The sequence below is a fragment of the Halichoerus grypus genome, chromosome 4 (genome assembly GCF_964656455.1).
Source record: "Halichoerus grypus chromosome 4, mHalGry1.hap1.1, whole genome shotgun sequence".
Taxonomy (NCBI): Eukaryota; Metazoa; Chordata; class Mammalia; order Carnivora; family Phocidae; genus Halichoerus; species Halichoerus grypus.
In genome coordinates, this window is record NC_135715.1 from 69,897,722 (window position 1) to 69,912,977 (window position 15,256).

At 43.8% G+C, this 15,256-nt stretch overlaps 1 protein-coding gene across 1 annotated transcript in view; it reads right to left on the minus strand.

Moving 5' to 3' along the window:
• Positions 1 to 2,990, minus strand: part of B3GLCT (beta 3-glucosyltransferase) — a 118,935-nt gene extending 115,945 nt beyond the window's left edge. Inside the window, exon 1 of the mRNA XM_036070514.2 lies at positions 2,609 to 2,990. Coding sequence (XP_035926407.2) covers positions 2,609 to 2,681 — 73 coding nt within the window. The 5' untranslated portion in view covers positions 2,682 to 2,990. The remainder of the gene's footprint in view (positions 1 to 2,608) is intronic.
• Between the last annotated feature and the right edge of the window lie 12,266 nt (positions 2,991 to 15,256).

Below are 15,256 nucleotides of genomic sequence, written 5' to 3' on the forward strand. Positions count from 1 at the left end.
GACCTCTTCTCTGTTTGAGTGCATCCCTGGTGTCTCTTCCTCTTCAGAGAAGGATAAGGACATGGTCCTGCTGGATTAGGGTCCCACCCTTATGACCTCATTTACTCTTTATTATCTCCTTGGAGGCCCTATCTCCAAATACAGTCACCCAACATTCCTGATTATCTAATAGGTTTTTTAGTTAGGAAAAGAAGGAACTACAGGTTATTGAGTAGGCAGATAGCAGTCTTTGCCACAGTAGAATCAGTACGTTAAAACTGTAAGAAATGGCAAACTTCTGGTATTTTATCTAGTTTATGCCTCCTGTTTTATATGAGAAAACTGAGCTCAAACCCACTAGGAGCCACACAGTGGCTGACGTAGAGGTGTGAATAAATCTGATTCTAGAACTGGCACTGGACTTTAGAACTGAAGTTGCAGTGAATTTGGTCTGTATAATCTTATGGGTTTAAAATAAATTTTCTATATTGACTTTTCTCTAACAACTCAAGTGAATATGCTACAGTTTGTGGGAAAACTAAACTATATATATACCAGGCCAAACTTATAAGGGAATATTTAGAGTATTTTTAAGCAATCAGGATTGTTCACATGCCTCAGAATTCCTATCATAAGCTCTGTTTTAGCAAGATTCCAAGATACTTGGTTTCCAGATCTATAGAGTGGGTACCACATCTTTCTGCATCTTGGTGCTCCCCCACCACCACCAAAGCAGAGCTCAATAAACTGAGCTCGTGATTTATTTCAGAAACCTCAAAGAATACAGCTTCTTGTCTGCCAACCCATGAAAGCCAGTTCACAAAGCCAAATGTCTCACAGGGACCTTTTAATAGGTTTTATGTCTTATTTATTGTGCTTATCTGACAACTTCACAATGTTAATAGACATCTCTAAAAATGTGTTGACATTTTGGTTCATTCTGACTATCCTTCAATGTATTATCAAGTTTGGGCAGTACAGATATTCCCTTAAGTGCAGTAAAAAATAGATACGTACAGCAATACAAATGGGTATTTCAGCCCATACGTTGAATATATTATGTACAAATATTATATCCCCAGTACACCATTATAAAGTGCAGTGCTATAAATAGAATGCCAATTTCAGCTACCACCCACCCCATTTGGTTAGGTGCAAAACTTCCAGGCAGCAAGCCAACTAATACAGCCAAGAGTCACCTAGTCAATTTCCCACCCCTCCAACCTCCCGTTCTCCCTGGGCTGCCCCCCTCCCAGGGATGCATTCTTTCTTCCACTAAAGTAGATCTCCAAGTCAGTTGCTCCCCACCTCAATTACAGCTTTCTGTGCCTAAGGTGCCCGAACATTTTTAATTACATTGTTGCTTACTTAATCATGCGTGTGAACAATTAATTAACAATTAATCTCACTCGATTTTCCCACACTTACTGAGCACCTATAGAAAAGCGAGGGATACGCAAATAACGTCCTTATTCGGAGTTTAAATCCAAATAAAACCGAGCTGTACAGGTTCCGGTGGGCCTCCAAAAAGCAATGTGCTATAACGCCACGTCTCTTCCTAAATTGCACCATTCTGCCATTTCTAAAAATCTGAAATTACTGCCTTTTAACAGACTGGAAACACAAAAGTCCAGGTTAGAGGACAATAACCCCGAGAACACTGAAAAGGGAGTAATTTTTCCCCCAAGCTTTCAAATTTGAACAAATCTCACCATGTCAATTAGAACGATTTTTTTTTTAACTTTGCCACATCATTTTACGATAAAGGGGAGAAAATGCTCTTTTGAGGAGAACGGAAGAAAAAGGGGATGGGGCATTATGGCTGCAGCAGACCCGACAAGCATTGTTTCCAGAAGTGTTCTCTAATTTTCCTCCATAAAGACCCAAGATTGGGGAATGTCTCCACTGCCTCCCCCACGCCACCACCGCACACACTGAGGGCCCAGCCGGGCACCCCGATCCTCCCTTCCCGGCCGAGGAATCTGTAGAAGTGCCAAGTTGGCATCTCAGCCCTGGAGACCCGGGCACGGCCGGAAGACCCCGCAGAGAACCCCTGCAGTGGCGGTGCCCTCCCTAGCCGCCCCCCTCTCCTGCCCGGCGCGGAGGTGCGGGGCGAGCGGGCGGCCCCGGCCGCAGGGCCCGCCCGCCTCCAGCCTGTGGCGCCCGCGCGGGGCGTGTGGGGCGCGCGGGGCAGGCGGGACGCGGGCGGAAGGCAGGGGGGCGGGACCGCGGCCGCCGCTTCCCTGCTCTCAAAGTTTCTTGCAGTTGCACATTCACTCAGCGCTTCCTGTGGGGGTGAGCGCCTCGCCCTCCCGGCTCGGCCGGCCGCCAGCTCCCGGCGGAAGGAGGCGGGCAGACGCGAGTGGGGCCGGGGCGGCGGCGGGACCCAAAGACCCGAAAGGGGCCGGGCGCGGCGCGCCCCGGGGTCCCGGAGAGCCGGGTCCCCACCCGGACGCCGCGAGAGGGCGCTGCCGCCGGCGCGGCGGGGACGGGACGACGGGACACGGGCGCCCGCGGGGCAGGGCTGGGCCGCCCGGCACCTCCTTCCGCGCGAGGTCGCGGGACGCGGGCGGCAGCGCCCGGGAAGCCCACGCCTCTCCCGTGCGCGCCCGGGCCGCCCGCTACTTACCCAGGGAGCAGGTGAGGAGCGAGAGCAGTGCCGGGAACGCGAGGCGGCGGCCGCGGCGAGCGAGCGGTAGCATCCCGGCGGCGGGAGCTGCGCGCTCTACTGGGGCGCGGGGACGGGAGACGCGCGGGGAGCAGAGCTGCGCCGCTGCCGCCCCTGCCGCCGCGGCTGACCCTTCTCCGCCGGCTCCCCTCCTCCCTCCTCGGGCTTCGCCGCGCCGGCTCCAGCCGCGCCCTCTGGCGGCCGACTTCGGGAGCGTCCTCGTGCCGGTTCGAGCGCCCGCGGTTGTGGCTCGCGGCTGTGGCTCGCGGCTGTGCCTGGGGTCCCGCCGCCCGTTGAGGGTAGGGGAGGCTGCACCTCCGCTGGGACAGCGACCCTCTTCCAGGCCTGTGGCCTCTGCTCCCTCAGGCCACTAGTCTCCAGTCCTTTTTTTCCTTCTCCCTTACCTAGGCCCCCTCTTCTACCTTCCTGTCCTCCCACCTTACTCCACCTCCCTTTCCTGGATCTCCTGGAGTAGATCAGTAGGTCTCCTCCTTACTCCACCTCCCTTTCCTGGATCTCCTGGAGTAGATCAGTAGGTCTCCTCCTTACTCCACCTCCCTTTCCTGGATCTCCTGGAGTAGATCAGTAGGTCTCCTTCTTACTCCCAAAGTGAGGGACTGGTGGGGGGGGGGCGGGGAGGGGAGGAGACTGGAAGCAGAGTCACTCTTCCTCCCGGCTGATGTACCATCTGCTATTAAAAAAAAAAATCAATCATTCAACTCTTAATATTGTTGGCACCCGTGTTCTACGTTGATGAAGGTGTTTTTAATCAGCTCAGCTAATTTACTTAATATCCTCTTTTTTTAATGGGATTTGGCCAATAGCTTAGGCCTGGAATTTGGCTTTCAATAGAAGTTTGTGTAAATGTAATTTCGTATAAATGTAATTTTAAGTGTTCACCATAGTGGAAGGGGGAGGGTGTAATTTTATTCAAAACGTCTAACAAAAATTAAATTGGAATACAGAGAAGTGGAGTGACCTCAGGTGGAGAGTCCCTCTTGTCTCCATGGGACTGTCAAGGGGCTCCCTCCCCAGCCAGGAGGTGTGGTAGCCTGGCAGAGGGCTGGCCCCCTTATGTTGTGTAGTGGGTAGAGGAGGAAAGCAGTAACAAATGAAGAACTATGAACCCCCTCTAATGGTTCTTCACTGCTTTGGGCCTCCTCCAAGCCTTGACTTATGTCTCTCTCCTAGAAAGTGTATGTGACCAAGTGCCCATCATTTACCTGAGATTAGACCATGACCACCTGAAGGCTGTGTCCATGTTCTCATTCATATTTCATCATATTTTTTGGATGCCTACTCTGTGCCTGGGATTGTGCTAAGCACACTACCAACACCAGTATCTTCCACATGGACATGCAACATTCACCCACTTGCTAAACATTAAATGAAAACCAGTGTCAGGTGGTAGGAATACAAGTAAGATGTTGGGATAACAGCAAAGCAGGTGCTGAATAAATGTTTGTTGTCTTGAGCCTTATAAATGTGAAGACCAGGGGCACCTGGGTGGCTCAGTCATTAAGCGTCTGCCTTTGGCTCAGGTCATGATCTCCAGGTCCTGGGATGGAGCCCTGGTCTCTGGTTCCTTGCTCAGTGAGGAGCCTGCTTCTCCCTCTCCCTCTGCCCCTCCCCCCGCTTATGCACTTTCTCTCTGTCAAATAAATAATCTTAAAAAAAAATATGAAGACCATTAAGGGGTTTAACCTTGAATACGTTAGGATAGTATTGTCATTTCTCAGTTCAACATCTGCAGCAAGGGTTTTAAAAAAGTTCGGAGGCTGTGGGTTTTCTCTGGTTTACATTGACTTCTTAAAACTGGGAACTAAATATCTTGTGTGTTATCTGTTTTGTGTGAATGCAAATCTTGTTCCATTCAGCCAGGGTTTGTGGCTACATGTCAATACTATTTTTATAAAAAGGGAAAAGAAATGTAAGAATCCTTCCTTTCATTTTTTTAGTGAAGCTTCTCAAATTTATAGTTGACTGCATTGATCCCTTTCATCTTCTAAAATGTACCTGCCTGGTTAAGAGTTCTAGAACTTTTCCAATTTCCAAAGCTGTTTAGCTTCCTTCCAAAAATATATTCCTCAAATATATTTGATATTGAATATTAAACTAAGGCGTGTTTACATAGACACAGAAGCCTAATAATTAAGCAGCTTGCTTACCGTGTATGTGTTCAAATACCTACTTCATATTTGGTAACAAGCAACTCTAGGTGCTCCATCAGTGTTTTCATCAAAATTCACAATAGGAGAGTATTTTGTGTGCTGGAACAAGGTGTGGGGATGGAGCCCTAAAGACAACAGAGAGCACACTCTGTTTAAGTAATAAACCTGCCCTGCCGTTCTCCCGTTCCACAGTAGACATAGATAAATGGCACATTACAAAGCTCCATAACTCACATTTTAAAAAGGATTACCTTTCACTTGCTCTAATCATATGATAAATGGACTTCCTGGGAGTTCCTCTCCCAAAAACAGGTTGAGAGGTTCCTGGAATAAAATGTGCTCGCGAGGACACTAACAGATTCGTGGTTAGGCACCGCTTGCCATCTGAAACACCAACTGTAAGGGGACAGCTTTTAATGAGAAAAAAATAAATGTCATAAACTCTAAGATTGGGATCTGAAAAAAAGAGCAGGCCTTGGCTCTCTCTTCCTGGAGTTCACTCATCTTGATTTCAGATGCCACCCCCATACTGGCCCCTGAAAATATGTCCCTCCCCTGTGCAGGGATGGAGTGAGGACTCCCCTCTTTTGAGGGAGGAGGGCCTATTACAACATAACTAAAACAGTTCGGTAATTTCTAAAAGGATTTTCTAAATGCCAAGAAAGAATATAAAGACATATGCATAAAACCCTAGGTAGTCAAATAATCTAATAAGCAAGCTCCAAATAGATGGTTTCTGAGCTTATAATAACTATAGACCCAAAAGCCTGGACTCCGTTCATTCATTCAATTGATAGTGAATGGCTTCTAGCTTGTGTGTCCATTACTAGGTTTTGAAGCAGATACAATGAAGCATGGCACTGGGCACGAGAACTCACAGTCCAGTTAGGGAGATAAAAATGTTCGGGGGCATCTGGATGGCTCATTTAGTTGAGCAGCTGAGTCTTGGTTTCAGCTCAGGTCATGGTCTCATGGGTTGTGGGATCAAGCCCAGAGTTAGGCTCTGTTGGGCTAGGCTGGGCTCCATGCTAGATTGAAGATTCTCTCCCTCTGCCCCGCCCCCTGCACGCATGTGAACTCTCTCTCTCAAATAAATAAATCTTCTTTAAAAAATGTTTCTGTGGCACCTGGGTGGCTCAGTCAGTTAAGCGTCTGCCTTTGGCTCAGGTCATGATCTCAGTCAGGGTCCTGGGATGGAGTCCCCGAGTGGGGCACTCTGCTCAGCAGGGAGTCTGCTTCTCCCTCTCCCTCTGTGTGCAAACGCTCTCCTTCTATGCACGCATGTGCTCTCTCTCTTTCAAATAAATAAAATCTTTTTAAAATGTTCATAAGTAATTTTACTGCCCTGTGATAAATGCTATAGGACAGGTGGATGGAAACACTTGGGAACATACAGAGGGAAAAACAAAATGGTGGCCATGGGAATCCATCAGTAAGACAGAAGTGACTTGCCCAGGGTCTTAAAGGAGAAATAGGTTCCTGGGCTGAGAGAAAGAGGAAAGGCATCCCAGATAGAAGCACAATACACACAAAGCAAATCAGCCCAAGGAAGTGTGATGTTCTAGGAAGTGGCCACAGGGTGGCGCAGGCTTCTTACCCAGTCTCCTCCCAGCCCGCTACCTCTCTCCCACAACCCGGAAGTTCCTGTACCAGCAAAGACCAAGGGACAGATTCCAACTCTCCCATCTAGAAGGGCCCTCTCACACGGTTTCAGGAGAGCAGTTCTCTTCGCACACAGAGAAGCAGCCTTGGGGATTATTTTCAAAAACCTGAAATCAGGCCTAGGGTCTGACAGTGAACTAGAATGTCTAAAACTGGGTCTCCAGGACATAAGATCATTGTGATCATCAGACCTATGATTAAACCATCTGCCAACCATGTACCACACGCCCAGAATCAGTGTGCACCTGGTAACAGGAGAGCACCCGGTCACTTCACCTGAAGCTTTAAGCTTTAGGGAAGCATGAGAGTCTTTATTCCCTATAGGAGAAGAGTGAGACAGGAAGAAAAGACACATAGCACGAACCTTCATGGCTCAGAGTAGATCCAGTGGCCACAGCCTCGCCCTGCAGCAGGTGCTCAGGAGAAACACTCTGATAACACAAAAAAGGTGGTCTCTCCAATGCCATAGAGGAGCTGGTCTCACTTTTCTTCCAAAGCTATTCAAAAGCCATAGGTAAAACCTATCAAGCCAGACTTTTAAACAAGACTTTTACCCAAAGAGGCTTAACCACAGGATTCTTACAAACTAACAGCTCTGAACCAAGATCCAGGAAATAAAACAAAAGTTACCATCTTGTCAGGCCCCAGGACAAGCCCAGAAATCCAAAGCTATTGGTTTTTTGGTTTTCTGTTCTTTTGAAGATACTGTATGGTATAAACACTTCTCTGCAAAAAAAAAGAAGAAAAAAAGCTATCTCCTAGAAACTTCTGATCAGAAACAGATCATCCACTTGACTGTTTTGTTCTCCTTTCTAGAATCACATATCCTCCTGTTCTCAGGAAAATTCAGGAATTGCTCCTAATAGGTATAGCAACAGGAGCAATAGGAAGTGTCTGCATTTGACTTTTTTTAAAGCAATTTAAGTATATTTTATCTCCCCTCCATGATCCATTCTATTTTTATTATTACTCAATTTATTTAAACTAAAAACAAACACATAATTCACCCATTTCTCCTATTCTCTACCTCTCCAGCTCTGGGAACCAATCTGTTCTCTGCATCTATGAGTTTGCTTTTTTTTTAAATATATACATATATTTTTTAGTTTCTGCATATAAGAGAGATCATATAGCATTTGTCTTTCTCTGTCTGATTTATTTACTTAGCATAATGCCTTCAAGGTCCATACATGTTGTTGCAAATGGTAAGATTATTCTTTTTCATGGCTGAATAATATTCTTTACTATTTCTTTTTTCTTTAGCCATTCATCCATCGGTGGACACTTAGGTTGTTTCCATATCTTGGCTATTGTAAATAATGCTGCAATGAACATTGGGGTGCAGATATCTTTTTGAACTGGTTTTCATTTCCTTCAGATAAATACCCAGAAGTAGAGTTGCTGGATCATATCACAGTTCTATTTTTACTTTTTTTAATTTAAATTCAAGTTAACATATAGTGTATTATTAGTTTTAGGGGTAGAATTTAGTGATTCATCAGTTGCATACAACACCCAGTGCTCATTACATCAAGTGCCTTCCTTAATGCCCATCCCCCAGTTAGCCCATCCCCCACCAACCTTCAGTTTGTTCCCTATAGTTAAGAGTCTCTTATGGATGGACGCCTGGGTGGCTCAGTTGGTTGAGCATCTGCCTTTGGCTCAGGTCATGATCCCAGAGGCCTGGGATCGAGTCCTCCATCAGGCTCCCTGCTCAGTGGGGAGCCTGCTTCTCTCTCTGCCTGCCCCTCCCCCCTGCTTGTGCTCTCTTTCTCTGACAAATAAAATCTTAAAAAAAAAAAAAGAGTCTCTTATGGTTGGCCTCCCTCTCTGTTTTTATCTTATTTTTCCTTCCTTTCTCCTATGTTCATCTGTTTTGTTTCTTAAATTCCACATATGAGTGAAATCATATGGTGATTGTCTTTCTCTGACTTATTTCACTTAACATAATACCCTCTAGTTCCATCCACGTCATCACAAATGGCAAGGTTTCATTATTTTTGATGGCTGAGTACTATTCCATTGTATATATACCACATCTTCTTTATCCATTCATCTGTCGATGGATATCTGGTTCTTTCCATAGTTTGGCTGTTGTGGACATTGCTGCTATAAACATTGGGGTGCAGGTGTCCCTTTGAATCACTATTTTTGTATCCTTTGGATAAATACCTAGTAGTGTTATTTATGGTTTGTAGGGTAGTTCTATTTTTAAATTTTTGAGGAACCTCCATACTGTTTTAGAGAGTGGCTATACCAGTTTGCATTCCCACCAACAGTGTAGGAGGGTTCCCCTTTCACCGAATCCTCCACAACATCTGTCATTTCCTGACTTGTTAATTTTAGCCGTTCTGACTGGTGTGAGGTGATATCTCATCGTGGTTTTGATTTGTATTTCCCTGATGCCGAGCGATGTTGAGCACTTTTTCATGTGTCTGTTGGCCATTTGTGTGTCTTCTTTGAAGAAATGTCTGTTCATGTCTTCTGCCCACCTCTTGACTGGATTTTTTGTTTTCTGGGTGTTGAGTTTGATAAGTTCTTTATAGATTTTGGATACTAGCCCGTTATCTGATATGTCATTCACAAATACCTTCTCCCATTCCATAGGCTGCCTTTTAGTTTTATTGATATTTCCTTTGCTGTGCAAAAGCTTTTTATCCTGATGAAGCCCCAATAGTTCATTTTTGCTTTTGTTTCCCTTGTCTCTGGAGACATATTTAGCAAAAAATTGCTGCGGCCGAGGTCAAAGAGGTTGCTGCCTGTGTTCTCTAAGATTTTGATGGATTCCTATCTCACATTTAGGTCTTTCATCCATTTTGAATTTTTTTTGAGGAACCTCCATACTGTTTCCCATAGTGGCCGCACCAGTTTACATTCCCACCAACAGTGGGATCTGCACTATTTCCAGATGACATGATATTAAATATAGAAAACCCTAAAGACTCCATCAGTAAACTTAGAACTAATAAAACAAATTCAGTAAAGTTGCATGATACAAAATAAGTACACAACAATCTGTTGTGTTTCTATATACTATAATTAACTATCAGAAAGAGAAAGAAACAATCCCATTTACAACTGCATTAAAAAGAATAAAATACCTAGGGGTAAATTTAACCAAGGAGGTGAAAGACCTGTATATTGGAAATTACCAGAAAGTAATGAAAGAAAATGAAGAAGACCTAAATAAATAAATAAATAGTTATGTTGTGCTTTTATTAAGACTTTTTTTAAGAACAGAAGCTGTGGGCCATGACTGCACAGCAGCTTACACGAAATGTATTGGCGTTTTTGGTGCTGTTGCTAGTAAGTAGTCCCTTATTTTACCGTAGCTGATTTCAGGTGTAGGATCCTGGTTAATAAACTTGACAAAATAAATAAAAATTAGTTTTCATTTCTCCATCAATAAACATGTCACAGAGTAACTGCAGGTATGAGGCCCACACGTGACCTGCTGAGGTTGGGAAGAGAAATGCATTTCCTGGGGAGATCACAGTCCCGTTGAGAGGACCAAGATGTACATAAATGCCATGAGCTCATGTAGAATATGGCAAATACCCTAACTAAGAAGCATCTGAATGAAGTATGACAGAAGTGCAGGGAGAAGGACAGCACATCCCCCTGGGGGACCAGAGAGGGTCTCACACACGGGGGAGGTGAACTAGGGGTTAGGGAACAGATGGGCTCTCCACAGCGAGAGAAGGTAGGAAGGACGTTCCAAAAGAGAGAACAGGGGGCACTGTTACATGGAAGCTGGGAGCTATGAGTTCAAAGACTGATGAGTTCAGTTTGGCCAATACATAAGAAATATGAAGGAGAAGCCAGTTTGGGCTGCCTTGAGGAGGACTTTAAATGCCATGCTAAGGAGACTGACCTTCCACTGAGCGTTCCAGGGAGGGCAGTGGAGAGATGGGAAAGACACTTCAGTGGTGATGACAAAACCCTCCACCATGGGACTGTAGCTCTCAAGGCATATCTTTTGTCCTAAGTCTGCAATCGCTATCAGAAAACCCAGTACATGATGTGTACCCAATTCATGTGTGCTGGGTATTGATTTCATGAAAGAGCTCTGCTATGAAAAAAGTAATTCAATGGTAACATTTTAGATGCATTGGAGAGGGGAAGGAAGAGGAGCAAGAACGGTTACGAAAACAAAACAGTACACCTGAAACTAATATAACATCATATGTTAACTAACTGGAGTTAAATAAAAACCTAAAAAACACACAGAAAACAAAACAAAATCATGAGAAAAGGATAAAGGAAGGGAAACCAAGATGTGTAGAACACATGCTATAGCTTGGACTCAGCCAGTTAACTTTCAAATATGTTACTTCATTTAACCCTCCCAAAAAATGTATATAAAAGGACTATTCTCATTCCCACTTTACAGATTAATAAACTGAGTCAGGCAGGTCAAACACCAACAGCCAGAACTGCCTTTAGTGGCAGTTTCTTTCCACAAAGTCATGCTCTTTAACCAAGATGGTAGCAGCAAGAAGAGAAGGTGTCACTGTGAAGGCATGACAGAGGTCAGATCCATAGTACGGTTCTTGTGGGTGAGCAGATATCGGCTGGAACAAAGAGACCAGAGAAGGAGACAGCTGGAGCAATGAACTAAAATGGAGATCTGCCAGAGGAATGAGTTGGTAGGGAAAAATGGAAGATTATCAGTACTACCATTAGTAATGACAGCTATACCCTTACAAAATCAATAGATGAATAGTAATAGCTAACATGTAATAAGCACTTATATACGAGGCACTCTACTAAGGGCTTTACATGCATTACTTCTTGTTAAATAATATTTTATTCAATTCTCGAGGCAATATTTCATTCAATTCTCAAAACTTTTTGTAACAATACTGAAATATTATTTGCTTTTTTCTCTGTGTTTCCACCACTGGTGCAAAAGCAGTGTGGGTAGAAGGGTTATTTATTGCCTTGGCACTAATCAAGGCAGCAGCAACAACAACATAAAAGCCAAGTTACTGCTTAATGAAGCAAATTACTCATTTTCTGAAATTACACCCTGAGTGCATATCTTTTTGATTTTTGCGTGGTGAAACTGAGGTGTGGCATAAAAGTGTTTCTCCTGTATGTCAAACTATAACGTCCTCTCAAGAAAAAACACTGGTGTGATGGCTTGAGTTGCAAGCTGAACTAGCTGCTTTTTTTCACAGAACACCATTTTTCAATGATAGATTGACAAACCATGGCCATTCAAAGTTAGGGACTGGGCCAACATTTTTTTTTTTTTTCCGAAAAAAAAAACAAGTGAGCCTGTCACTTCAAGGAAAACAGCTGATGGTATTTGTTGCCAACAATAAAATTGAAGCTTTGACATGAAACTTGAATTTTGGAAAACTTGTATCTGTAACCATGAGTTTAATAGCTTCCCAATCCTTGAAAACTTTTCCAGGAGATCAAAGGTGGTGGTAAGAAATACCATTTTTTTTGATATCATATACTGACATGGGTCAACATTTGAAAGACCTGCATACTTCCGTGAAACAATATTCTCCAAATGACCTGTGTGTGATGTTACAAAATCACAAATGGGTTTTAGAAAGTTCTTTTCAAAGTAAAAGATCAATGGGGTTTAATGTAACACAAAAAGTTCACTGATATGGCTTCAGATTCCATGTTGCAACGAATGTTTAAGAAATTCCCAATCATCTCAAGTTTCGGTGTAGTATCAAAGAATGCCTTCAATTAAATGAAAAGATTTTTAAAAATCTCTCCATTTTTCAACTGTGTATCTGTGAAGCTGGATTTTCTTCACTTACTTCATTCAAAACAATATATCCCACCAGATAAAATAAAAAAAGCAAATATGAAAAAAATCCACTCATCTTCTATTAAGCCAAACATTAAGGAATTTACAAAAATGTGAAATAATGACACTCTTCTCCTTATTTTTTTTTCTTTTGGAAAATATAGTTATTTATCATAAAAATATATTAACAGATGATGGGTTAAGTATTGTTATTTTTATCTATTAATATGTTTAAATTTCTTGGGTCTTGTATCTAATACAGCAAGTATTTATAGATATGACCCACATAAACAAAAGTTGTTTAGGGTCCTCAATAATTTTTAAGAGTATACAGGGGTCCTGGGACCAAAAGATTTGAAAACCACCAATTCAGGACATATACCTTGTAAAGCATGGGTTCCAGGACTCAAACCCTGGTCTGACTCCAAAACCCTTTCTCTTGCCCTGAATTGCTCCCTGTTTAGTTATAGATTTATTGCATTTGAAGTCCCAAATTTCCAAGGATCCCACTTTGGCTTTCAGGTTACCTAATTAAACCCCTAATCATTAGGGATTTAAAGTAAGTATCAGTTAGATGGGCCAAGTTATATTGTGGTAACAAACAACCCGAAAATTTCAGTGGCTTACAATTACAAAGGCTTTCTTGGTCCTGCCAAGTCTGCTGCTGGCCCGGGCGACCTTCCAGGCCAGCTGTGCTCCATTGTCAGTGGTCTCAGGCTGCCTGCCATCTCAGCTCAAGTTCTCCTTCACGGTCATTGTTGTAGTAGAGGTGCCTGCTGGAGAGCCATGCACCAGCCGTCAGAGGCCTCCAGCAACAGCCAACAGTCATCTCCCTCGGGTTTCCCTGCAGGGTGGGGCCGGTGCAGTCCTCATGGCCAGAACAGAGGAGAGCTGGATACTGCTGGTTATGCTGGTTACTGTCCAGCATCCACTCCCTCTGAGCCCCCATCTTCCACCACCGCAGTGTCTGCTCTGAAGAGATGCTGTGCTAGACGCTAGGGGGCATGAGCAAGGTTCAGTTCCCAGAACTCTGCCTCTGCCCTTCAGAAACTCACCATTTATCTAGAAAGAAAAGATAAGAATACAAAGACGGCTCTGTAGCTGACCTTTGTAAAGCTCTTTACTATTTATCAAATAACCATGAAAATAATTGCTGAATGAGGCAGCTAGAGGAGAAGTCTGGATGAATCGAACGGTTTTGAGTGTCCTTGGGAAAAAGAAAGCTCTGGGTTGGATAATCAAGGATGATTTCAGGGATAAGGTAGGATTTGAATAGAGGTCATGAAACGAGGGAAGGATCCAAACTGGTAGGAATGGAAAAGCGGTGGGGGAGAAAAAGACATAAAGTCAGTGAAGTGAGAGAAATATTTTCAAGAGGACCCATAGACTAATGTGGCTACGGGTGATGTCTGTCTGGTGAGGAGAGTAGCAAGCCCTGGAGAGGAGCCCTGCCCTCATGAGGGCTCAAGTCTCTGGGAAGAGAGGGCGCAGCTGACCAGGCCCCCATGAAAGGAGGCCACAGGGCCCTGAGGACTTCTAATTAATCAACAAGAGAAACGTGAGGTAGAGATACAGACATCATTTGTTTTAATTGAAAAATCTAGAGCCAAAATAGAACCAAATTTTTGTCTCTTTCTTTCTAAAATTGTACTTCCTTTGTAATTCCCCAACTTTGATAACAATAAAATAGCTTGGCATGATAATGTCTTACACAAATGAAAATACAATTTTCAGAAATAGCATTTCAGTAACTTTAAGTCAAGCGGATGTTGGACTATTTGGCTTAAATTAAATTGTCAATGGCTTTCAAGAGTAGGCAAGTCCTGTTTTTTGTGTTTTCCTGCCTTGTGACATCTACTGACATCTACTTTTGGAGGGATATAAAATGAAAGAGAAGAAAGAAGGAAACCCCAAATCTTGAGATGCAGGCTGTGCCTCTGCTCAGGGAAGCTGCCCTGACTCACTGAAGCACTCAGGGTTTGGAGGAGAGTGGGGACAAATTCAAATGCGGCAGTAGTCATGGAAGAGAAGAGATTGCAAGGAGACACATTGCAGGCATCGAATTTAAAGGACCTGTGAAAGATTGAAATCAACATCTTCTTTCTGTGATCCCTGCATGGTAACATTTCTTGGTTTGTTTAAATGTTTGAGGTTAAATCAAAGACTATATAATGCTAGAACAGAGTAAAAGAGTTGAAGCAAGATGGCTGAGGCCTTGAATGGCAGGCCTGTGAAGGTGTACTTTCTCTTATAGTCAGGAGGAACCCAGCGCATTGTTGAGAGGCTGATACTCATGGAGGTAGCCCATTAAGAAGACTCTGGCGACAGAGTCTAGGATGCACTGGAGAGAGCACAGACAGATGGCAGTGAGGTGGGTTGAAGACCATTGCAACAGCCCAGGCATAAGTCAAAAAGGAGCTGAACTAGAGCCCAGGCTGCAGAATTAGAAAGGAACGTGAATGCAAGAGTTGTCATGAAGGATAAATCAGAAAGATTTATGATTAGCCAGAAAGAATTAAACATGATTCTGAAGTTTGGAATCCTAGTCGCTAAGTATCATGGTGAGATAAGTGAGGGGAGAGGACACATGGGTTTAAAAGATTTCGTTTTTCTGACAAAGTGTATTTGAGGTGAGAGTGGGACATCTAAATAGAAACATTCTGTAAGCAGATAGATGGGAGGACTGGAACTCAGAGAAGGGTCAGTGGCTGAAATACAGATTTGAAAGGAGCCACAAAAGAACTGGAAAAAAATTCACAGGAGTCAATAAAGAGAGAGAGTTGCAAATGGCAGGACACCAAGTTAGGGACACCATCCTGGTGGCTATTAGGTTTTTTCCATCTTGATACCATATATTTGGTGTCTTTTGCAACACCACATCTCCAGCCTCTGAAAACAGTTGTCACCATCCACCTGGAGTAGGTGTCAGATCCCATGGGGGAAAAGGCTCCCACAGACTGCCCCCACTTCAGATGCCAACTGCAAGTTCAGGGTCAC